Below are 25,733 nucleotides of genomic sequence, written 5' to 3' on the forward strand. Positions count from 1 at the left end.
TTAATAAGTTTGTGTCAGAACTATGCGTACTCTGACTGTTTGTTTGTTTGGGGTTTTTAAGCTACGTTTAATTTCCTTGTAATCTGTGTTATGACTATTACATGTTTGGGATTTAGGAGCTGCATAGATCTTTTTATGTCAGACATCAACCAAGGGTAGAAAAACCCTGGTTCATAACCTGTTTATTTGGGATTTTTTCCATGTCTTCTCACTTAGTATTTACCTGTGTAGTGCTAATGGAGAGATTATTTTTGTCAGTCCATTTTCAAAATCTTTGAGCTGCCCAATAGTCTATCCAAGGTGACAAAACATGGCAGAGGTGTCAGTCCGTCAGACAGGGAAGTGAGTTCTCTGTGGTCTTGCAACCTGTTACAGATTATGGATTATAATGTCCAGCCAATTGGTTTGGCTGGGGGTTCCTGGCTGGTTACAGACTGGATTTCTGCCAGCAGCTAAACACTTCGATCATTACTTCAACGTCTCTGATGAGCAGCCATTTTGGGTCAGCGTTGGCTTTGCTGGTGACCTCTGTCACTTAGTGCCTGATTAGTGTTATCAACTGGCAGGTAGGCAGTGTTTTCAAAGAGCTACTCAACGAACATGCTTCTGATGAAGGAGTGTTCTCCCCTACTCCCTTTGCTGCTTGATTACCTTTTACCATACATGCAGCTTCTGTGTGTCTGCAAGCCTCAGGCATTTCAAATGGCCGAGCACAGACGGTGAACGCACCTGCATTTCCAGGAAGCAAGAAACTGGAGATTGCTTTGTTTTAAGGATGACTTCAAATAGTCTTTTATTTGCCCAGAATGTTTGATCAATGGCGTTAGAAATGTAGAAATCCACTTTAAGTTCAGAGTCTTTGATGACGGAGCAGATGCTGCTGCTCGTAGCGTCCTAGGCTTGCTTTGAGGTTTGAGAATGGCAGCATGATGAATTTCCAGTGTGAATAATGAAGAAATACCAATAAAGAAATGACTTGCAAAGGAAGGAAAAATGTTTGTAACTTTTGCCTTTCTGTTAAAGGCATACTTTCACCGATTATTCTGTGGCAGTTTCTGGTTTATCCCCTGCTCTGCCCAAGCAGCTGGAAGGCTGTCTTCCTCTTCTGTTTGTTCCTTTGAGTTTGCTTGATGTCAGTCTAAGTCAAATGGTCTAACTAAACCCAAGATTTATTAACAATAGAAGGTGTGAAGCTTTCAGATTTAAATGAAAATGGTGTACCAGTCTTTTTTGGGTTGGTTTTTTTTTTTTTGGCACTTCCAGGATAGAAACTATTACAGCCCATTCTGCACTAGTTTGGAAAAACAGCTGTGACTTAGGCATGCAGTGGAACTGTTTATTGCTTGGGAGTGCTATGCTGCTTGATGCTCAAAGTCATCATCTTCTGTGATGACACGTTTAGGTAGTATGGAAATTACCATGATTTGATTTCAGGTATTAAAGAGCTAGAACAAAGAAGTGTGATTATGTTTTATATTTGCTTCTCTGTGATGAGAATTGGAGGTCAAGCTGTCTAAACTGGCATTTTATTGGTGTTTTTCTTAAAATATCGCTGGCTCCTAGCACTTGAAAAAGTATTCTTCCAGTGTATGGTAGGTGTGAAATGCTTCTTTGACAGATGTGATTACTTGAGATAGGAATTTGGAAACATTTTTGATCAACCCATTGACCATGCTTTGAGTTTCTTAATGATTCAGGAAGCTTAAATAGGGTGAAGTGTACAAAAAACTGATAGTGGGAATACTCTGGAAAGCATATCCTTTATATGTCATAGTTGGTGGTAAAACAGTTTTAGAATTATTTTTTCCTGATTATATTTAATATTTTAAAGCATTTCTTCATAGTTCCATAAAAATATAATTTTAATCTTGTAAAAAATTAGGAAGTTAAGCACTTTATAAGATGAGAACAAAAATATTCAATTTCTCCTCAAGAAATATAAAAGAATATTTCTGATTTGTGTGGAGAAGATAGCTCATTTCACTTTTTGAATGTGTGGTGCATATCACTAACAATCTTTTTTCATTTGCAAAGGCAGGGAATGTATTATGGTATTTTCTGCAACTGGTTATGCAGTTGTGTATGGTAGTGAGTTTATTTTCATCAGCTACTTCAAAGCCCTTACTTTTTAGGTCAGGAAAGTGTGCTTTTTCCTAAAGCTTTGAAGTTTTAAATAAGCAAAATGAACATAATTTGACTAAAATTAATTACTAATGCAAAGCAGAGCTACTGGTGGCTAGAACATTGACAAAAGCAGAAATTGAATCTATGAATTAATATTCTTGTTTTCTTTAGCCCAGCAAAGGCTCTGAAAATTGATTCCAGAAATATAAAGGTTCTGTAGGCATGTTTGCTTCTTGAGCACATGTGGATGTACAATAAGTATATTTAATATGATTTTATTCTGCTGAAGCTTGGTTAAAGAATGCAAGAAAAATGTTCTATTGCAAATATTTTCTAAAGTAAGTGGGGAGGACATTGTTTGCCCCTTGGAGTGGACTAGCAGCTTTGTGTTTTGGGCAGGCTGCTTTGTTTTCTTCACATCCTGTTTGTTGTGTGACCTTAGCCGTGTTGTTCAAACCAGAAAGTTTTCGCGTAACCTCATAGAATAAGGACCCTGCCATGATCTGCATAGATTTTCAGAAGTTGCTAACAATTCACTGCTCACATGCACATTAGTGGAATTGGAGTATACTTGGCTCTGCTCAGTCAGCCTTTAAATGCTAAGCAGGACGCATCACAGAACTTCTCCGTGTCAAAAGTGTTCTGTCACTTATATCCAGCAGTTTCTGTTTTGATGTCTGCATGTTAACAGAAGCCTCCATACTCCCCTGAATGGAGGGGCAGGATGCAGGCATCAGGGATTTGGCTATGCCCTGCTTAATCTGGAGACCAGTCTGTAGGAAACAACTGCTGAACAATAGGCTGGCAAGGGAAGAGAAATGGAGTACTGAGGTCAGGGTCTTCCTGGTCAAGAGGTCATTCTTTCTGCCGTCTCCACTTTTATTTTTGAGGACTGAAGTCCTCGCAAAACCATATCCATGGCTACCCAGAAAGATCATCCGGGTGGTAGCTGCTAGGATCTGCCTTGTAGTGCACAAGAATGTGGGCTCAGATTCTGGTTTTCTGAGATAAGGAGAAATAAGGATGACAGAAGGAGCTCAAGTCTGACCCTGTGCATGTTCCTGGTAGTTTACAATGGAGCTTAGTGAGTAAGAGAGTGTGTTTACAGAAGAGCTGTCAAAATCCTTGTGTGTAAGCAAGCTGTAAATAAGTCTATAAAATATAATCATTACTGGGGACTTTAAATCTGCAATGAGTGAAGGACTTGCTTCAAGTTCATTCTTGTCTCTGCTTCCTTGCATGAGAAGTAAACAGAAGGATAAATCAGAAAGCTGTTTATAAATGTAATTTCAAGGCACACTGGAACAGAATTGTGTAGGTTTCGTTTTTGTTTTGTTTCGGGTTTTTTTTCTTGTGCTAATGACCCAAAGGAATTCTGCAGTGTAGGAACGTCATGCCATGCTGCATCATTTCCACACAAGTGCAGAGGTTAAGCTTGGGGTCAACCAGTTTGCAATCAGACTGATTATAAAAGGATGATGAGGAGTAAAAGATAAAATCAAAAGAACATAGTAGGACAGGAAAGTATATAGAGAGATGTTTTGGAACCCTTGAAGTAAAACTTTTTCTTGCAGTAGGCAACAAACGGGAACATTCAGGAGAACTGTTAAGTGAGGCGTTATGGTTTTGTTAAAATAGCAGTTTAGAATTTTCAGCTCCACTTCCACCCTGAGTACATTTACTAAGAGGCTGGCAAAGTTTAAATAATCCTCACTGCTTTATCTGTAGTACTGTGAAATATCCAAGACATAACTGAGATGGTTCTCATGTACATATGGCTTAGGTAAAAGGGAAAGGTTCCTGAATAGATAGGTTTCCATATTATTTTCTTTTAAATTCAATCTATATGGCTTTGTAAATCTAAGTTTCAGAGTTGTGAATAGTATGTGAATGAGTTTGGTGTTGTCTTCTGCAGTCCTCTTCTGTTTCTGTGGCATTTGTTAAAGCGCAAAATTATACTGTTCCATTTCAGAGCCACTGTGGAAAGATTTAGAAGGTTGATTTTAATGAAAGAGATAAATAAAGCAAAGAAAGCCTTGACAGCATCCAGCCACTTCAGAACTGATGGACGGACTCCTGACGTTCCTCTTTACCAGCTGAGGGATTCTACCACTGAGAGAGGAAAGAAAATGTTGAATCAAAAATAAAGAGGGTTGTTGAAGTATCGTTATGTTTCCAAACAGAATATTGATTAGTATGTCATTACAGTTAAGTATATTTTTCAGTGTCAGGGAATATTGGTTTAGAGGTGGAAGAGGAAAATGCTCATGAGTATTTTACATAGTTATTATTGAATAAATTTTGAGGTAGTGAGTAGCGATGTAAGTGTTCAATCTCCCCAGTCATGATGGCATTTGTGTTTTTAGTCTTAAAAAGCTCAAATGGAGCCACATTTTTATTCTTGCAAAATGAACCGTTCAGCTAGTGAGCGAGTTTTGGAAAGCTTCACCCACTGTAGAGAGGAAATTGGGGGAGAGTGAGGGAGTTTGATTCATGACTGGACTTCGGAATCAAATCCGATAGGCTTCATTCTTTAGTTAAATCATTCACTCTCCCAGGTTAATTTTAACATTCAGCCTAGACTGTTCAGGTGGAGGCCAAAACTGTCTGTTTCTAAATAGTTTCTGCAGGTCTTGATGCTTTGAACTGTCCTGTATTACACAGAAATGTCAGACCTTCTTACTCTGACTCAGTACACCCTGCTGCAGTCTCCTGTGTCTTGACTTTTCTCCTTAAAAAGCAAAAAACATGGCTTTTATTGCCATATCATGTTGAGAGTATTTTATAGGTGTTTATTTGATATCAATTTCTGTTCATTTCTGTGATGTTATTGAGATAAAACTCCTTTCACATGACCTGAAATTTGAAGGAGAAAGTAATATTGTTTCTCATCTAAATTGTGTATGAATAAATGCTTACAAATTGACAGATATTGCTTGTAGTGATTCCTTTCTTGAGTGAAAACCTAATTTCTATTTCTTTCTTAATTTAGGAACTTAGAATTCATAGGTAGATAGGTTAGAATTTATTAGTAACAACAACAAAAAAAAGGTAGATAGGTGGTTGTGTGGAAAATGCAATGTACCACATTCTTCAGTGTCCCTAATCTGAGTCTGTCAGCCTCTGCCCTGGTGAGCTCAGTAGAGCTGGTGTGACATTCAGACACTCTTGAGCAATCTCTACCTGTTAGTAGTAAAGTAGACGTATGTTAACACATGTCCAACTCAGCATGTGCCTCTGCAAGGGTTTGTAAAGCACTGACGCTTGTATGCCAGAGGGGCATATTTTGTCACCTGTGTGCAGGAGCATCAGAATCCCTGGGTGTAAGTTCCCACGCACGTAGATGGGAAGTTTTCCGCTGCAGCGGTAGGTTTTTAAGTCTGTACAGTTCTGAAAACTTGTGCCTTTTTCAGAGAGCTCATCCTGAGCGTTCAGTCACTACCAGGCTTTTATTATTCCTTTAAATAGTGTACAATATGTTCTGGTTTAATTTGTTTTGAAGCAATTCAGCCATACTTTATAATGCCTTATGGAACTCATCAATACTGCCTGTGTATCTGTCTAATAAGAGTTCAGTAAATTAGCATAATCATTAAACAAACCAATTCTGTTAGCAATTGGTGATGCCTGTTTCTCAACAGACAAGTGATGTCAAGTGGCATTTATTAGTTTTTAGTACGGTTTGTTATCTACAGGTAGGTAATCTGTAGTTTATATCCTTGCTTTATTATGTTGCATGAGAATAATTGCTGCTGCCTGGCAATGGAAGAAAAGTAGTTTCTTTTAACTAAAAAGGATGAGATAACTAAATATACCTTCTTTAGCTTTTCAGCTAAAATGTCGATTTTAGAAAAGGAAGCTGTTACTAGTTCAAGAAATCTCTTCCTTTTATTTATTGGATGTTTGTCACCATCTTGATGTTTCCTGCTGTGATGCGCCGTGATTCCAGCTGTCCTGTCTCTGTTTTGCAGTGGCTCCTATTAAATGAACCTTGCAACATGACAAGAAAAATTGGCTTTTCTTTGAACTATGTGAAAGTCTTCAGGCGAAGATTTAACTAAGCACTTGTTTTGATTGCATGAACTAGAATTAGAATAGTGACACAAACACCTGATATAATAAAAAAATAAACGTAATTCAATTGTTTTAAACTGTAGACTTCTGAACCATAGCTCTTCTGGAGTGTTACTGTTCTCCACAATGAACTGCAGTGAAATTGAGTAATTGCTTTAGAAGAAAATGTGCAATTGAGTTATTTGCATGTAGTTTCATGTTGTCTTCTCCAGTCTTGGTTTGCAACAGGCGGTGCAGTTTGGTGTCTCTGCTACACCAGGGTAAGGACAGGCTGTTGTCAGAAGGGGGGGTCCTGCCCTCACTGATGCATTGCTGGTGTGTCTTTTGCACTGGCTCTCATCTTCACCTGGTCCTCTAAGTGGGCAGCAGAGTCTTTCTGCTGGGTTAGCTCTGCTTCAGGGGAGCTGAGTTAACTCGGGGGACATGAGGGAGGACGTAGGAGCAAGTGGCAGGGGAGCCGAGGTGGCCGTTGCCTCTGGGTCGTCTGAGCAGAAATGGGAAACCACAGCCCTGTAGCAATTACTTTGTCCAGTATCTTAGCTTCTTGGTTTCAAGTAATACAAAGCACCTGGCTGTTAGAGGGGCTGCATTGCTGTGTGAGGGTATGTCAGCAATATATGGGAGGGTGGTGGTGAAGTCTAAACTGGTGTCAGCTTTGGTTGGGAGGCAGCATGAGGCGGACAGGTGTAACACAGCACTAGTTTTCCTGCATCGCAGAAGCACGCAGGGAGCAATTGGTCGATTGCTCAAGTGTGCTGCTATTGAAATGTCATCAAACCTCTCATGGATTGAGCGGATACACGTGTCTAAGCAAGGCTTAAGGGTGTGTTAGTGTTCTCAGAGGCTACGGAACGCTCAGTTTTGAATAAGCTCGCTTGGGGAGTTGGAAAACAATATTAAGGCAATGCTGGACAAAAAATTTCCCCATTAGCAAAGCCTGAAGTTAAATCCTATCAAGATTTGCTCGCTCAACATAATAACTAGATTTTCAATAAAGTGGACTCTGAGCAGAAACGGTTGCCTGTTTAACTCTTGAAGTTTTTAAAGTTTGCATACTTAAACAAAACATGCTTTCCAAACTCTTGGTCATCCTCTCCACTGTTTGTCTAAGTTTTGTAAAAAGTTTAACAAAAGAAATCCTAATAATAATATTAACTGTCTGCTCCTTTTATAACCAAGCCCCCAATTTTTCTTTTTTTTTTTTTTTTTTAATGCGTATGACGAGAATAATTTAGTTATTTAACATAGACATCTTGTTCAAAGAGTCATATAACTGTTAGGAACAGTCATAATTATCCACCAGAACAGGCTGTCTAGCTTTAGTAAACAACAATGTAGTGCACATTTCATAGGGTTTTTTGTTTGTTTGTTTTATTTGAAGTTGAAGGTTACATAAACCTTCACAATTGCAGTGACAGATCTCACTCATTCTGAAAAGTGAGTATATGGTTCAGTAGTATAAAACAGTAAATTGCCCCTACAGTTTATTGATCAAAATGTTGTAACCTTTAAGGAACTGGGAAGTTTGATATTATTATTTTCCCTTAGACATACTGCATTTTACTGCTCCAGATATTGTGTGGTGTGTTTTAAGTAATAAATTTGGAACTAAAAGGCCTATAACTGTTAACTAGAGTTTGTGTGTTGCCTTTGTTTTAATTCAGTTAAAATGAATTCCCATTTGTAGGAATAGATAATGGTACTTAACTCTTACAAGGTCTTCAGCTGTACCTGTGGAGGATTTTAAAATCAAATTTTGATTTTTAAGGTCAAGAATGCTTATACTGTTTTGATATAAACTATAAGAAATAAGCAATTCCCAACTGCTGTGGACTCTGCTTTTGTCACAAAAAATATTCAAGATTTCTTCCTAAACTATCTCACAGAATCAGTTTTATTCTTCATAAATATCTCACAAAATCTAGGTTGACACTGATCAAAATGCTCAGTGTTACGTGAAGCTGACCATCTCTGCTGGTACCAAAGGGACCTCTCTGCCATATTGTATCCGATCTGAAGTGGGCAATATGGGATGTTGGGGGAAGATGTTTTCCTCTGTGGCTTTTAAATGGGATGGTCTGGATTCTAACTTCTGCTTTGGAAGATTAAAGTTATTGATTTGCGGTAGCCAGCAGGACGTTACTTGTGAAGGACATTTGCTGTCCTGTTTTTCGCAATATACCCAGAGGTATGTGGCGTTAATCATCTTTGGAGGGAAGGGGATGTGTGGTGTGAGTTCACATGGCAGACCTTATAGCTGACAGTCTTACCAGGAGCCTTTTCCATTTTATTGTGTGCTTGAAATACTTGCTTTCATACAGAACAAAGTGTAGTAGTGTCTGAATGTTTGCTTTTTGTGACGTACATTTGTGATAAGCTTTTTTTGTTTAGTGTAGTATCTTTTTGTTTCTTGTCAAACTAACTCTATGGATGCTTATTCTTTACATCAGCAATGCCAGCAAACTGAAGTGTGTGTTTTAGTTTGTTTTCAGTGGCTTATGTAGTATATTTCAAGTATATGACTTAATAAAATGTACATTTACCCGCAGTGATTTATATGAAGGTATGCCATTTAGTTGTATTTCTGATGGTTCGTTTTTGACAGGAACTTCTCCTACAACTTTGTCAATTACAGTAGCTGTATGTCAATAACTATAATAAAGGTTTATTTATATTGATGCATGGTATGCTGTTTCATTACTGTCATCTTTGTGTGTCTGTTTTCTTTCTTACACGCTTGGAATTGTATTACAGGTCAGAGTGCACAAATTGAATAAACTGGAATGCTGTAGAATGTGTTGGGTAAGCAAATTGATTTTTTTGGTTAGGTGCTTTTATTTTAGATAAGATATGCTAAACACACTTCCTTTTTATTTCAGCTACAGAATCCATCTAAAAGATCTCCCCATAGACACCACAGTTTTTCTCTCCAAGTGACTTATTTCCAGTAAAACTGTTACAATATAGTCCATATTTATAAAACTTGATACTATATACATTTGACGTATAATTTGTATTCATGTAGAGATAATTTGTGTTGGTAGAGCTGTTTTATACCGGCACAGGATCTATTAGCGTAGTTGCAGCTATATTGCTTTAGTGGAGCAGCAAGGGGGGAAGAAAGCAGTGTGCATTTATTTGACCAGCTTTACTGTCAGGTGCTTTTTTTTTAAAAAAAAAAGGATCCATCTTTGTTTCATGATGTTAGTACTGGCTTCCATTTATACTAAGAATGAAAAGGGGATGTTGGATGTCACTAAAATGTGCCTTCCTTTTAACAGTTATGCAATAAAATGTGTTATGCTAGGTTAATATAAACCATAGAGCTGCCCAAATTACATAGCTGTGTCAAGGGTTGTGAAATTATCCCAGGAATTTACTTAGTTTGTGTTTGGGTGGGTTTGTTTTTTTTTTTGGGGGGGGGGGGGGGGTGTCTGTTTTTGTTTTTTTTTTTTTAATAGTGCTGATTATCGCTGGATTCCCTTCCCCTAGCTAGAATTGTTTGGTGTTTTCCAAAAGTACAGATTTGACCTAAAGACACTTGCTAAGAGAAAGTTAGTATTTTTTAGTTTGGTGGTTTTGGATATTTTTTTTTTTTAGGTAAATTGTCTAAACATGATCACTGAACTCGATATGGGAAACTACTTAATTGTGAATGCTTAGCCAAGGTAGTTCCATGTGGAATTAGTCATGTAATGGCACAAAATTTTTTGTTATTAATTTTCTTAAGACCAAAAGGTCTGGGATATAATAGATATTATAATTTGAATCTTCGGTTGTTTGTCAGACTTGGTCTTTCATTTCTTCTTTTCAGCAGTTTCTTCATATACTTTTTACAAAAGAGATTTAAGCGATTTGTTCTTGTTTAAAAAAAAAAATATGTAATGCTTAACAGTCAGAATTCTACAGGTCGTTAGTAGAGTGTGCCTGAAAATACTGCTGTCCAGCCCTTATTGCTATTTTCAAAAATGGTTTTACTTTTATTTTGCTTTTTGGAAGAATGTTATCTTGTAGTAGTAACTTACTGTGTTGATGGGCAAGTTCAATGCAGTTGGTAATACTGCTGGCTAAAAATGTTCCTGTCGTTAAGCTTCAGTTGTTCTAGCGACACAGCTACTTGTGAGGCTCTGCTGTGAGCTGATTCGGCTTCAAAAAGGTGCTGATTTTTTTACATGTGTGCATGTCATCATGGTGTTTTCTGCTTGTTTGTTTATTAAAGCTTGTCTGCGTATCTTCTCCAGTGTGATGCTCTTTGGTACCTGTCGCATACATGCTACATGTCAGTATTTATGTGAAATCATCACTCTTGGAGTCAACCTTAGAGGTTTTACCAGGGAGGCCAAAGAGTGAAAAAACATTATACTGACCATATAGGTTCAGATAAGAAATAATCAATAGTATAGTTTGATGAAGCTTGCATTTACTGATGTTGCTCTTGTTTTGTGGTTATATGGAACATCTATTTCTGAGCAGAGTTTTGCTGAAGTATTTAACATGCAATTTGCAAGCTTCTTGGTGAATATGTTAAGACAGTTTCTTCTGTATTTATGTGTGTGTTTCCTTTTTTCAAAAGCAAGCACTCAAAAGATAAAGTCTTGGGTCATCTGAAAGATGTTGCACGTCAGAGTAGTTAATGCTGCATATATAAGGACAAAGTTGTCTCTCTGTTGCAGTGTTTACTACATCTATTTGTTTGAGGCTTTTTTTTTTACTTATATTGAAGCAGATTCCTGCTATAAAATGTACTTGTAGTTTCACTTCTGTTTAACTATGCTGTTATTGTTTATCCCATGTTATTCAAATAATGCAAATAATTTTTTTGGCCATGTGACATCTCAAGAATTGGCAGACAGAGCAGTGGAAGAAAAATGCAACTGTCCAATTTATTTCTGCAGAGCCCTTAGCATTTCGTATAAAAAAGAAGAAAAAAATGGTAAATAAGAAATCATGTAGGTTATGTGAACAATCAAATTTTTTTTCTCTAGCAGTAGTCAATAAACCACCAATACTGTTATGCAACGCCTGGCCTTATTAAGATGGTCAAAAAGGTATGTTTGATTTCTTGATGCATATGTCACTCATTTTAACGATGCTGTACATACATAATTTGACCAAACATGGTATCTAGTTAGATAAATAAAGAGGTAACTTTGAACAGAAGGTTTGTTCAGAACAAAATCGCAATTACTAGTAACAATAGTTTCCTGAAATCCTCATTGCTCTCTATAGATTTTTGGTCCATATTGGTGTGATTCTGACTGGTAACAAAAATCTTGGAGGATGGAGAAGGGAAGGAAGATTAGAGGTGAACCCCAGCCGTACTGGTTCTTTGTGCTTTTGGAAAATGCCAAATAATTCTAGCCAGCAGGAGGGAATCCAGTGTGAAACTTGTACTTGATTAAATAATTCTGCCTTCATCTTACTTTCTGTTACTGTTCAGTTGAGGCTTTTCATTTAACTTACGTTTGGGGATTTTTGATACTGTTGTCAGCTCTAATGAAATGTTATCAGTTGTAATAAAGTCCTATTTAAGTATACTAAACTCTTTGATAAACACTTACGTTAGAAATCTAATCTTAAGAAATATCTTATTAGGAAGAATTTAATTCCTCTTTAAAACTTTATTATTTTTAAAAATATATATAAAAACGTGAATATGTGCTACTAGTGATGTTTTTCTTAGTTGTATGAACTGATTTATTCTTGAATCTTGTTTGTGATTTAAGTTGAAAGGTGTGTTTTTTCTTTTATCTGGTATATCTGAAACTCAAATGAGCTACTTTCCATCTACAACGTGTATATCAATACGCAACACACATAAAGAGCTCATATGAAAGCCTTTTTTTTTTCCTTGTAGTAATATAAGGTCTGTTGGAAGTCTTCAGCAGAGTCATGAATAATATTTATTTTAGCCTTTTAACAGGAGCTTGCTTTCAAAAGACTAAATCCTTTAGTTTCAGTTTTCCTTTATTCCATTCTGCGAAAACATAGTCTGGGTTTTCATTTAGGCTCACTGGAGTGATTTTAGGTTTTTCTTTGTTATAGCAACTGTAGCTTACATGCTAAGTAGTAAAGTACCACTAAAAAAAGGTTTAGAAAGATGTATTTAAACCTACAGCCCTTCTTTGGGCTGTTCAGAACTTGACAGAAGTTAATATTGAAGGTTAAGGTAATAACAATGTGTGTAAGTTTAGTAAGATGTTTTAAAACTTCCTGTTAGAAAAAAATGTCTTAAGGGTAACAGAAAAATGCCACGGATGGAAGATTTTCTAGTTCTTGGTTGTCATCTTATGAAGATGAAACATGAGATGTTACATAGAGAGTCAGGTTTTACTAGAGTCTGTGTACTATTTCCAGTCTCTTCTTCACAGGCTGGCGTGACAGAATGTACTCCTTGTACTCCAGTACAACCTTGCAATAAAGAAACAGATGAAACACAGATATATCTTAAACTGTTGGAACATACTGTGTTTCAACTGTAGACAAAGCTGCATGGAAAGATCTGAGAGTTGTACGGTGTTTTCCAGAATGGTTTTCTGACTACGATGTGGGAAGAGGAGATAAAAGTATTCAAGCTGGGAATAGAAGGTGGTGAGACTCAATAACAAACAGAAATTCTTAAAAGGTTGCCTCTGCTTTTCTGTGCTTTAGTTACCCTTTTATGTACCCTTTCAGACTGAAATTATTTTTCTGATGGTAATTTACAACTTAATTCATCAGTCTTTCATGAGAGACAGGACCACACTGGTGAATCTAGCAGTGTTGTTCAATGCTCCTGAGAGCCATTAAATTGTTGACAAGAGCAGAGCTGCAGAATGGGAAAGTAAATGATACAAAGACGTGTGACACTGGACTTGTGTTCTGTACTGTGTTAAAGGGTCCTCTTAATAAGTTTCAGGGGAAAGGGGTGGATTATGGCTGCCTATGGAAGGCTAGGTATGGGAAGTGGCTTTCTTTTAAAACTTTAAGACAGCATAGACAGTAGTCTACAAGGCTGTACCTTTGTGCAGTAGCACTGTTATGGTCAGCCTCAGTTATACATTTACCTGTAAGATGCATGGAAATTTATGACACCCAAAAAAATTATGCTATTTGAAGCCCATCTCAAATTCTCATGAAGGCTTGGTATAAATGTATCTCGGGCAGTTGGGAACTTAATCTGGCAAGGATTTTTAAGATTCTTGTATTTTTATAATTAATTATTTGTATTGGTGTCCCTTTTAAGATATGCATTTATTGCAACCGAAATATCTTTGAGTTGGGAATTAGTTCAGGGAGTCATCTGTTTACTCACATTTCTAACATCCCGTGGTCATCTTTATTTTTTTTTTGTCCCTTAAGCCTAAAATGCATATGTTTGCAACTCTTGGTTTTTCAAGATAGTCTTGAAAGAGTAGTCGTCTTTACAGATTCAAAGGGTTTGCTTTATTTCATCTCTTTTGACTGCTTTATTGTGCCTGCTCTTCTCAAGACATATGGTGTATATACTGCAAGTGCTTTAAAGCAAGTTTTTCATCTTTCTTGCTCTTCAGAGCTTCTAATACAGACTTTGTCACAGTTGGTTTCTTAAATATATTGTTCTCCTGTATACAGCGGTAAGCTATACTAATTCACTTTATTGAGTAGTTCACTCACAACCAGGAGTTTGTCTTTTGTTGTATGTCTTGATTGAAAGTCTTCTGTTGGCACTAAGTAAGATGGTCTCTGTTAGAATCATATAATATAGGAGAGAAAAAATGAATGTACATGCTTACTAACTGTAAGTTTGCAGACTGTTTTTCTGTGCGAACAGTTCTTGGTTAGGACTGCTTTAGCAGTTCTTTCAAAGGAATTATTCTCTTGGTAAAACTTTTAACTCAGCTTTCTATTTAATACAGGCAACTTTGATACCTTTTTTTCGCATTTAATTCTGTCCATTGACAGAATGGAGACATAGCATCGACATATGTCTCCAAAGTCTTTTGGCTCCTAGTAAATACAAGATTATATGATGTAAAGAACTGTATCTGTAAGATTTGTAAATATATAACAGATGAGCAAAAAGCACCGTCAAAATAAGCATAGAATTATCCTTTGTTTCAAATTAACTTCCAGCTAAGGAGAATTAACCTTTCTTCTGGAAGTGCCAACACAGAATTTGAGTACAGTTGTTTAAATCAAGGTTTCTTCCTTTCAGATTTAAATTAGAATTGATGGTTTTGTTCATTTTGGTATAAATCATTCCACTTTAACTAAAGATGTGAGCTTATTTTTCTGAACCCTGAAAGTCAGATTGGTAAATTCCTTGTTGCTCAAGGGAAATGGATTGAGAAATGTCTTTGTAGATATTCTCCTGCTGTAGCTCTGGGCCTTGAGGGGGGAGCGCACACATTAGATATATCTTGTAACTAGAGCAGAATGGCTGAAAGCCAGTTAGTCAGATGGAGATGTGTATTGTTTTTTCTTCCTTGCCTCACTCCCTCTGCAAATGTGGTCAGCTTCTGATCACGATTGGGATGTTCTTTCTTTTGATAGTGCCTACAGCTGAAAGGGGGTGGTGGTGTGTGCATTGGAAATGTATTTTAGTCTTAGGGTAGTGCTCAAATAACACATTAATAGTCTCCCATCTACCTGTGCAGATTCAGGTGATGCTTCTCTTTACTGTAGGTGTATATATATGGATTTTATGCACGTATCAATAATAATGTATTCTGAAGTCCTCATTACGATGATATACGTAAAATAATAATATTGTTATTATGAGGTAGTCTTTAGAGGAACGGTGAAAAAGAGAAGCTTAATGATTGTCAGGGATAAAACTGTTATTTTCTCCAGTCACACTAAAAGCTTTCTGTAGCTTGATGGAAACTAAGGGCTTGTGGCATCAGCTTTTAGTTGAAAATCTCTGGCCTTTTTTTATGTGCGACTAGAATTGACCTTCAGGATCCCCCTTGGCTCCTAGTGTTAATCCCTTTCTGGAAATGATGATGAAATAATAGCTGTTAGAGCCTAACAGAGAATTTATAATAAAAAAAAACAAATTAAACATCAACAATTATTAAAGTCACTTTAAATTTTGACCCTACATTTGAAGGCATTGTGTAAATGTAATAACATCTTGTCTGTGAATAACATGGAGGAATATAAAACATAGTGAGGTGCCTGTATGATGCCTAGAATTAGAGGTAGACAGAGAGCGTACTGACAATATGTTGGTTTATTCTTCTAAAATATGTTAACCAGGTTATGGTTAAAAGAATTTAAAATGTGTCATTCCGAGCTATTTGTAACTGTTTAAGTTCTGTGGGAGTCACTTTTACAGAAAACATGTGGTTATATACTGTAAAAGATGGGGTTTGTATTTTCTTTATGCATCAATCTTCTGTGCTATGTTTCAAAGCAAACAGGAACAGACTGAGGTTTGCTTTTGATACAACACAGCATCTAAAACTCCAGTATAATGTGCAAAGGGTATGTATTATTGAAAGACTTTAGCATGGGGTTTTTTTTGTTTTCAGTGTAAAGTTGCATTAGGACAATATTTTTTATCGTGCTGTTAGAGATCAAAGTATGACTGTAGTAAATAATCCTCTTTGGCAAACATATCTAAATATATAGTGCTAGCTTGCATACTGTGCTCCTTACTTCAACAGAAAGCAAGAATTGATTGTGGGCTGTCTGCCAGTAGGACAACGGTTTGTCTCTCCATGTGGGGAGACCATCTTTTGTTGGTACAAAATGGGATTATGCCACTGCCAGGAGTCAGCTCCACTTTTGCCATTATACGCTAGGAGTCAGTGACAGCTCCTTAATTATTGCTTTTGTCTGTAAAAAATTATCCTGTGTGGAGAATGTGTCCTTTCTTGAAATCATTCAGTAATGATCCTGTGACTTTTATAGTGTCTACTCCATGTTTACCGCCAAGACAAGCAAAGGTGATGTCTTTGTGTGTGTAAGGTTGCCAAATCTTTGTATCCATTTTATATATATATATATATATACACATATATGTATATACGCATGCACATGCAAGCATCTAAACTGGCATGTTGAGAACGGAAATTAAATTATTCTTCAACTGTTGTTGGCCTTGCATGGCTGATGTGGTTGTGCTAGCATCCTCAACAAAATATTCTTAGAAGTGCAACCAACTAAGCACAGGTAACAGACTACTGAAAATACATATATTAGTATATAGTTTCCTTTGAGATGATGCTAATTCCATATCAGTTTTTTTTCTTCTCAGATATGGTGCAATAAATGCATGGAATCAGTAGAAATAATTTTCTAGGGAATAATTATATAAAATTTAGTGTAAATAAAGGCATTTAATATCAAGCAATGAATTTGTTTTAAGGTAACAGTCTGTTAATATTTTTATAGAGTAGGATAACATAGAAATGTAAATAGACTTTAGAGTTCAAGCCAAGTTTACCAATCTGCATCAATATCTAATGCAAGATATTTTGTCTAGCCAAGATCACCCAGTGAGCCTTAGGCACCTTTTAAAAAGTATGTCTAGCTTTCAGAGTACTTTGGATGCACAAATGTTAAGAAAAGGCACTTAGGTAAATCAATACATATTTTACCTTTTCGCTGAAACAGTGTTGTTTAACTGCTGGTTTGAGATAACTATAAGGTGGAAGAGCTCAGTTGGCTGTCTCATGAACTGTTCTTAATGAGCATTATGTTATTTTCCCCTCTTGTTTTTCCAGGCTGTTCAATTAACCCCTAGACGATGGCTGAACTTGCAGGAATACCAAAGCAAAAAAATAATGGCAGACCATGGGGTTACAGTTCAGAGATTCTTCGTGGCCGATTCTGCAAATGATGCCCTGCAGGCTGCTCAGAGACTAAGTAAGTTGACTGATAATGAGAGTCATCTGCTTCACCAGATAGCAATCTGGAAAATAAATTGCTTTCTAATAGGTTATACATAATCTTCAAATTGAGCCTTATTGAAAAGGTTTGGTATATTATCCAGGCCATAAATATATGCTTAATTTCATATGTGAACAACAATTTGTAACAGCAACATATAAAACTTAGTTTCTAAATTTTTTGTATGCAGCATGTGACATGAAGTCTTTAATTAACATTTTTCATATAATTTTGAATAATTCAAAATTCAGAGTAACATCATGAATGGTTGCTGAGGAAATTTTTTTGTTGCTGTATACCTGATGTAACTTAAGGAACTGAAGTAAATGAACCTGTGTAAAAAGCTGGTTTAAAAACCCCCAAACCTCTATTAAAAAAGCAAAGGAGAAAAAAAAAATATAATTGTGGACTTTCCATTTTAAAAGATATTCTGGACACAGTCCACTTTTGCTGACCCTGCTTTGAGCTGGTGGGTTGGACTAGACAATCTCCAAAGGTCCTTGCAACCTCAACTGTTCTATGATTCTACGAAGGAATAAAATATGTATGAGAGAATTATGCACGTGTATATTTGTTCACATGTATGTTTGTCCATATGGAGAGAAAAGAAAGGTGAGTTGTTACCTATCATCAGTCACTAAAGAGCTTGACAGTGGCTGGGAGAGAAGACCATGCTTCTGGAACTTCATTTTGGTTCTCTTGACAACACCCTGATTTTAGCGTGGTGAACATAAGATGATATTGTGGGTCAGAAATTAATAGTTGGAATACCTTTTCTCTCAAAACGAAATGCGTTTTAGTACATTTGTCACCCATTTCTAACTCTGAAAGACGTTTTCTACTTTTTAGAGTTAATAGTACTTTGCATAGTTTTCCTCTTTTCATTTAGCTTTTGTTAATATTAATATATCACACATCAAAATGCCAGAGGCCAGACTTTGTTGTAGTGTAATTATGCAGTAACAGGAAGTTTTTTTGTTTTATGCTTTACATAATGCACAAACCACTTAGTTGAATGCATTTTAGATTTGCACACTGGAAAGTAAATTAACACAACTTATATCAAAGATCTCATCAGACCTCAAGTAGCTGAATAGCATTAGCATAATGGCTTGCTAAATCTCTGTAACTTTCTTCAGGTGATGTATTTTTCAGTAATCAGAACCTTCTTATGGCAGCCAGTACATTTGATAATATATTTGAAACAAAAACATTAAATGCAACTGTTATGGTCATTTGTCAGTGCAAAATGAAAAATGCTGATGCAAAGCAAAGGTCATAAAATTGGAGGGTTTTCTCTTGTCTGGATGTCTGAGAAACTCAGGAAATGCTAACTGAAGCTGTGGCAGGTATTTAACAAATCTTACAGCACTTAAACTGTCCTCTTCATGATTGAACTCATAAATGGATCGGTCTATCCAATAACTATTACTATTCTCGATCTCTATAACTATTTGGAGAAATAAATTACTCCATTAAAGGCAGTGAACCTCTTCTGTTTTATGATGCCAGATTTATTTTAAATAACTTCTGTAGCTTGCTTGCTTTGCAAATCATGGAAATATTGGCCTAGTAAAAAAAAAAAAAAAAGAAAAAGAAAAGGTTGAAATTTCAATAATCAAAAGTAAAATCTCATACAAAAAATTATATGCTAATGAAACTTTATCACATAAATTGTATGTATTTTAACTGGGTTGGCTTGTTAACACTTCAAAAATAAGTTGTTACCTTTTCATTTTAATGTAATTGCATTCAACCAGGGTGCATTACTGGGCATTAAAGAATTGTGGTTTATAGTCTGGAAGCTATTTTATGTTGAAATGATTGACACTCCATTGATCCATTAAATAATTAACAACATCCTCATAGTTATTCTGGTAGCGTGCTGTCGTTGTACTTCTAACATGCACTTTGAAAAATAAGTATCAAGAACAGCAAGTTGTTGTTCCAAGATTTCATCAGATTTATCTTCTTTATGATCCTTCAGACTAGTAGTATCTCTGTCACTCAGGTTTATCTGCACAATTTGATATGACCTGCCATGTTCTGAATATACAACCACACAAAGTAAAAAGTTTCAATCAAAACGAAAAGCTTAATCCTACCGGAGGCACAAAAAATTCCAAAATAAAATAACATATTGGAGGTGGCTTTGGGATATTCTTGTTAGACAGGCATTCTGCAGTAAAAAATGGTGAAAGGAGAGGTCAGTCACCCTTGCCAAGTCCTGCTCAAAAATCTGCTAGTTTAGACACTGTATACCACATTGCAGTTGTCTTTAACTTTTGCTTCTGTGAACAAGAAAAGATATGTGCTAACATATTTTGAAGATAAAAATAGAACAAAGTTATCAAAACTTGAAGGGCAAAGGTTCAGTATTTTTCTTGTAAAAGGACGTTCTTTCTATAGGCATGTTATCTTGAATACAGGAGAAACAGTAGTTTTTCTTGAATCTTAACAGCATTGCATCACTCACATGGGTCTGTGTGTGTGATGAAGGGGTACAGGTAAGGAGATTGAAATTCCTGACACGGAAGTCTTTGTGAAGTCACGTATTCACAAATTAATTTCACAGTTTCATCAAATACTACATGCTTGACAGAGCTGTCTGTACTGCTGCAGTGGCTGTGGTCACCAATTTTGCTGTTGTTGGTTTTCCTGTTAATGCAATGGAAAGAGATGGGATTAGATAATTTTTGCTGCTGTCTTCACTTGTCAGGAAGGTGTTAATGCCTGTGTTCTTGAAAGGGTTTGCCTTTATCAAGTATCAGCAGTTTTGTTATAGTTTGCTCATTTTCTCTGTTGCTCTCTCTATTTTTATTAATGTGTACACTGAATACGCTGAATGTTAATTTTCTCAAAGATTTTCAAAACTTACCAACAGCACAAAAGGCAGTCTACAAGGAATTTTTAATAGAATTAAAGGATTGGGGTTTTTTCTCCTAAGATAAGAATGGCAGATGTGGAGAAAATTAAAAAGTCACTAATGTTGACTTCAAAAGAAGTTGTACACAATAAGGAATACAGAATTAGGCCCCAAGGAATTCATTGCCTTCTACGTGCTAAGCAATTTTCAGGTGTAAGTCTTACAGAGAAGGCAGTATTTACAGCATACCAAGAAATGCAGTCAAACACGGTTTTCTGTTTCATGTTAAAATTCCTGGGTTTTCAAGAGAGGGAAGAAAAAGCCGTTGTGTTGTTTTGCTACAACAGTGTGACATTGCTTGATCTGCCATCTGAAGAAACACAACCTGTAAACAAGTTTTACTGTTCTAGTGCAGCTATTTAACAGAACAAAGTGAAATATTTGGGAGCTGTGTTTTTGTCGGAAATAAAAGATCATCTGGTTGTTCCTGCATTAACTCACAACTCTTCTGATCTGATTCTCATTTAATGCGGTGGTATGTTAATATGGGCTTGTTTAGCCAGAGAAGGCATTTCCTTTCTTGCTATTTTTTTCCCCCACCTCATACCGTAGTACTGATAGAAGGAAAAAATCCTTGTATATGCATACATATACCCACGCTATCAGGGTGTGCACATTTTCATTGCTTGTATCGGGCAGATGCGCCGTGTGTCATTTCAGGGTCCATCGTTTTCTCTAGCCTTCTCCACGAGAGGCCCTTGAGTCTGCTTCAGCTCAGGCACCGTTCTTTGTGTTCTGCCTGATGGAGAAGTTGTTAAGGGAACCATCATTTTAAACTAGTAGGTGGACAAAGCTGAGAGGGATTATAATTATGCCAAAGGGTGTTACTATGTACTGTCAATTGGCTCTTTGAATCAGTGGAGAACTTAGAGGTGGTGGAAAATGCTGACAATCCTAAATCAATGCTGGAAGCTTGGCATGCATTTCTTTTTCTGATTTTTAACAAAAGCAATAGAGTGCTGCCTGTTGCCACTTAGAGTGTTTCATTACATTTAGGAATCAGTCAGGTGCAGTGTTCACACTCTATCACAGAGAAATGCAATTGAATTGAGTGCAAGGCTTTTTATTCACTCTTCTTTTAAAAATGTATAACAAAATATAGTCTCTGCGTGTCCTATTTCTATTGCCTTATGCATGAGAGAACTCATAAAATTTGGCTTTGGACGGAAGGCATGCTTTTTGTATCAGGCTGGAGAGGTAAACATGTATTTTATAAAGAACAGAAGAGGTTTATTGAAGCCTCTTTCCATGAGGTCATTTACCTGTCACCTATTATTCACCATTTTTCAGAATATTGTAAGAGTTCTCAGACATGTGATCAGCAGTCTCCTTCCTATCTCAGCCTGCTGGGCTTTTTTCCCTTGGCTATGTTTCATTTAGATGAAAGGCTGCATCTTCAGATGCTGTCATAGATCCCTTATCTGAAAGTTCATCTTTCCAGTACAAGTTGGGAACACCACCTGAACATAATTTAAGTTTAGAAGGGATCAAAAATTGATCTTTACCTTGGTAATGTCGTTTTTGTATAGATTATGAAGAAATTGTTGGTGATAATGCTGTCTGCGTTTAAGCTAAGCTTTTATGTTAGGAAAAATGAAAAAGATCCTTGAACCTGGCATTTCTGATGATATTAGAAATGTGAATTTAGGTTCTTTTTTGTTATACCAGGAAGAGCTTTCTATGAGTGTCCTGTACAGACCAGCCCTCTGTTGTTCAAGCTGTATTTAAGTAGCTAATTTACTCCTCGATCTTTGAGTTTGTTGACTGATCTTTTTTTACTGTCATCATGTACTTTGCTTACATGATTTAATTGCCTTGCTTCTCTCCATCAGGGTAAGTAGGAGAGGAATTGCTTCCTTCAGCATTTCTGTGATTTCCGTATTTCTTGCCATTGTATGGTTCACTGTGTGGTAATATTTTTTCACCTGTGCGTAATGAGTTATTTCTCAAAAACCCCTATGTACTTAGTCGTTACAACTAATTATTTTTTAGACCACTTAGGTTACGCTTCTCTGCATATGTTGAAAAATCACACGTTGCAGAATAGTGTTTGATGGAGCTGTACGCAAAGAATTGCTTGCTGCTAAGGAACAGCTCTCCCATAAGTCCTCTTACTTTCTCTTAACAGCTTTTATTAAAGTTCCTTATACTTAAATTATGGCTTTCTGAAACTATCCTTTCAGGCAAAATAATGTTATAAGTTATTGACTAATATGATTCTATTCTCAAATGGGTACGTATTTAGAAAACAGTCTTTTAAATTTAATAGAGAACTAGTGGTAGTGGAGCTGCCTTTGAGCATTTTTGAGCATTACTGAGCGTGAGTTTCTCCTTGCAGTTTTAGCAGGTTTTCAGTTCATGGATTTTGCCTTCTCCAAGTGGTGAAATCTTAAGACTAGAGCCTATCTGCATTCTGCTGCAACTACTCAATTACAGGAAGGACCCGCTAATGCTCTGTTACTCCCAGGCTTCATAGGCACCTCCTGAATGCATCCATTTGAAAGCGCCACAAAATTTGCCGTTGTCTGTGGTTTTAGTCTCCTCCTGTCCCTTGTTCGTTTCCTGTTGCTTTTAGAGCCTTTCCTCATTGTATCCATTTTCTCTTGTTTCTTCCCAATGCCATCTTCTACCTTGTAAGTTCTGATTGAGAAAAGCCGCTTCCATTTTTGTGCTAGTCAGTTATATCGGGCCCTACTCACAACAATTATGTAGCTGTTCTGTCCTGCTAAAAGCCACTGTATCTTTGTATGTGTACTTTTGTGCTTGTTCAAGTGCTTTGCTGAGACCACTATTTACTTAACAATAGCGGCCATAGAAATTAATGTTTCTGTGTATGATCAGAAAACAATCATTGCTAACTGTTCAAATAATATTTTTCCTAGATTTGTCCACTTTGAAATGGTTTGATTTTGTGAAAAAAATATCCAAATTGTTGTGCCAAAAATTTTAAAAATCTCACTCATGTCTGCAAATGATGAAAACAATAGAGGAAAAGTTATGAAGGGAATGCCTTGTTTGTTACAGTTATTTAAAGTAATTTTTTGTTAAAACCTTAGTAATCAATATGTCAGTGGTCCAATTTATTTACCCTATCTACTAAATGAAAAAGTCAGTCATGGAAAAATCAGAGGAGTTAAGAAAGATGTTAAAGGGTTATGTTTACTGAAACCTGCTTTACTAGCGATTTTGTTAGAAAGTTGTGGCAAATTTGCTGCGATACAGCTACAGTGCAAAGCTGGAGTATAGTACCTATTTGATAGGTGCTACAGGTCTCCTGATGGACCTTCTTCATTTGCTCTCTCATTGCTTTTAAGTGCTTTAACTTAATCTGTCTTGGAAGCCAGACCACACTGAGGCACAATTAAGGTGGAATTAGGGTTTGCATTTGAGGATTTCATATACAATGGGTGTTTGTACTGCTGTGTGGCAGGACCTTTCTCCCTGGACATGAGCCCTAAAATCGTACCATTTTCTCCTCTTTGTGTACGTGTTCTGTTTGGTTCATTTTGAATCTTGTAATTCCTGCTTGTTCTCCTTCTCCCTCGCTTCCCTACTGCCTCTGTGATTTGTGGTAAGAAACTTTATTTCACCAAGGCTGCTGAAAATTGGCAAAATTTTAAGCGCAGCAGTACTTAAGCAGTGCATTATCCTGGTAACCCTGCAAGGGGTCTCTCGCTTAGCTTTACTGCGTGCCTTATTCCCCCTCTTCAGCTTAGCAACATTTTTCCACGTAAGCCCTTGGCACCTGTGTGAAAAATGGGCAGCTGTCTAAAAACACACGCATTTATTGGTAATGGCCACATGTGTTGCGTTCTGCATGCCAGAAAAACAGGCAGAAAAACTTCCAGCCTCCCTAACTGTGATTTTGAGGTTTATTCTTTTTGAAACAATTAATAAAAGATTTTGTCAGAGCTTGCCACTGGATATTGTGTTGTTTCAAGTTGAACCTTTTTGCTTCAAGTGAAATTACAAATGTTCGCTTTTGAAATATTTTAGAGATGGAAATTTTTCAAAAGACCCTCTATTTCATGAGGAATTACAGAAATAGTTAATTTCAAATGCATTGTTATGAAAGATAAAACTGTTTTGTTTTTCTTGTCTGTTCCCTTTGTTAGAAAATTACATGCTGAGTGTGAGTCAGTAAATGCAAGCTTGAGACTGCTTACAATAGTTGGGTATTTTATAACCATTCTTCGTCACCAAATGTCTTCATATTCAATAGATTTATAGTAATATGAGTAATGGCTAGGGGGGTAACAAATCAAAATCTCATTTCAGATGTTTGACACTAATGTTGTGGTGACTTATTGTTCTGTGTGTTGGATTTCTGATCAAATTACCAAAATAGCTACTTGGAAGTAACAACACAAAGTAAAAAATACTCTAGAAATGGGGTGCTGAATTTTATGTTTAATATGTGCCATAGAAAGTGGTCATTTACAAATTTCAGTTGTGTTAAATATATTAGGGGATTTTTGTTTATAAAAGAAGGCAGTGACAGAAACCGTAGCTCTTGATTCAGGAATTTTAACAGTTGGTAAAAAATGCATAATTTCACAAGGAAGGTACAAGATGACTGCTGGTATTTATTCCAAACTTGTCACACCATATTTTATAGGTCTTCAAGGTAGTTTTGCAGCTGCAAAACAATAACCAGATGTATAATTGAGAAGCAGCTGCATGAAATTTTCAATTTTTTATGCATAAAATCAGAACCATTAGACACACTTTACGTATAAGGTATGAAACACTAAACAGTGTTGTTTTCTCTGCAGTACTAGCAGCTGCGTAAGGGAAAGAAATCACACCTTCTACACTCTCTGGATGCTCATCTGCTTCTAAATATTTGGGGAGCGATTACTGAAACAGAATTTCTTTCTTTCCTGTTTTTTGTTTCTCCTTGTTTGTTCCTCTGGCTTGCATTGGAATGTATGTGATAAAGCATTTGCTTTGGTTTTAATTTGTAAACCCGGCTTGTAAAAATCCATCTGTGACACTGAATAGTTTTTTGGGGTTTTTTTGGGTTTTTTTTTCCAAATCACCTGTATTCCTGTATTTATTGCTGCTGGTTTTATCTGAATGCCACAGTGTGTACCTTTCTGGGAATGTCCATTCCTGATGGAAGATAAATGAATTGTGCTGTCTTTTTAGGGTTCTGCCATCACTGACTGCATGCATTTCAAAGGAAAAACTGTATCCAAATATTTTGTTTCATATAAAATACAGCACTGTTGAAAGAAATAGCAGCTTATTTGAACAATCATTTAGTTGGCACTTGTATTTTCCAAACTATATAGGACAAGGTATAAAATAAGGGTTATTGCCCAGAGGCCATGTGTCACTTCCACTTGAGAATTCTTCTCTTATTTCCTGCGAAGCCTGATTTATGTATTTATTTAAAAGAAATCTGTGTGCTGATAGTTACCATAGCTTAGTGCATTTTTCATAACAACTCCTGCAAATATTGTGGGTTTAACTTGTGACAAAAAGGATCAGCTTCCCAGCTGGCAGTCTGTAGTTTTTCCTTCCTGAGCCTCATTACTATGGCTGTATTGGTGGTGTGAACTTCGCGGTGACTGTGATCACAAGAATTGTACATCTTTGCTTTACATGGTATAAACCGTCAGCAAAAGAAGTATTTTAGGTAATAATTTTGAAATGGTGTTTATTAGTTAGAAACTTGAAATGAGATGACAAAGCTTCTGAGATTGATGGATCTGCACTATGTAGGGCTGCATCGTCATCGTGA

The 25,733-nt window shown here is 36.5% G+C and overlaps 1 protein-coding gene across 1 annotated transcript in view; it reads left to right on the forward strand.

Moving 5' to 3' along the window:
- Positions 1–25,733, forward strand: part of SUCLG2 (succinate-CoA ligase GDP-forming subunit beta) — a 131,707-nt gene that overhangs the window by 9,847 nt on the left and 96,127 nt on the right. The window contains exon 2 of the mRNA XM_056335399.1: positions 16,893–17,034. Coding sequence (XP_056191374.1) covers positions 16,893–17,034 — 142 coding nt within the window. The remainder of the gene's footprint in view (positions 1–16,892; positions 17,035–25,733) is intronic.

This window comes from Falco biarmicus, chromosome 4 (assembly GCF_023638135.1).
Source record: "Falco biarmicus isolate bFalBia1 chromosome 4, bFalBia1.pri, whole genome shotgun sequence".
Lineage (NCBI taxonomy): Eukaryota > Metazoa > Chordata > Aves > Falconiformes > Falconidae > Falco > Falco biarmicus.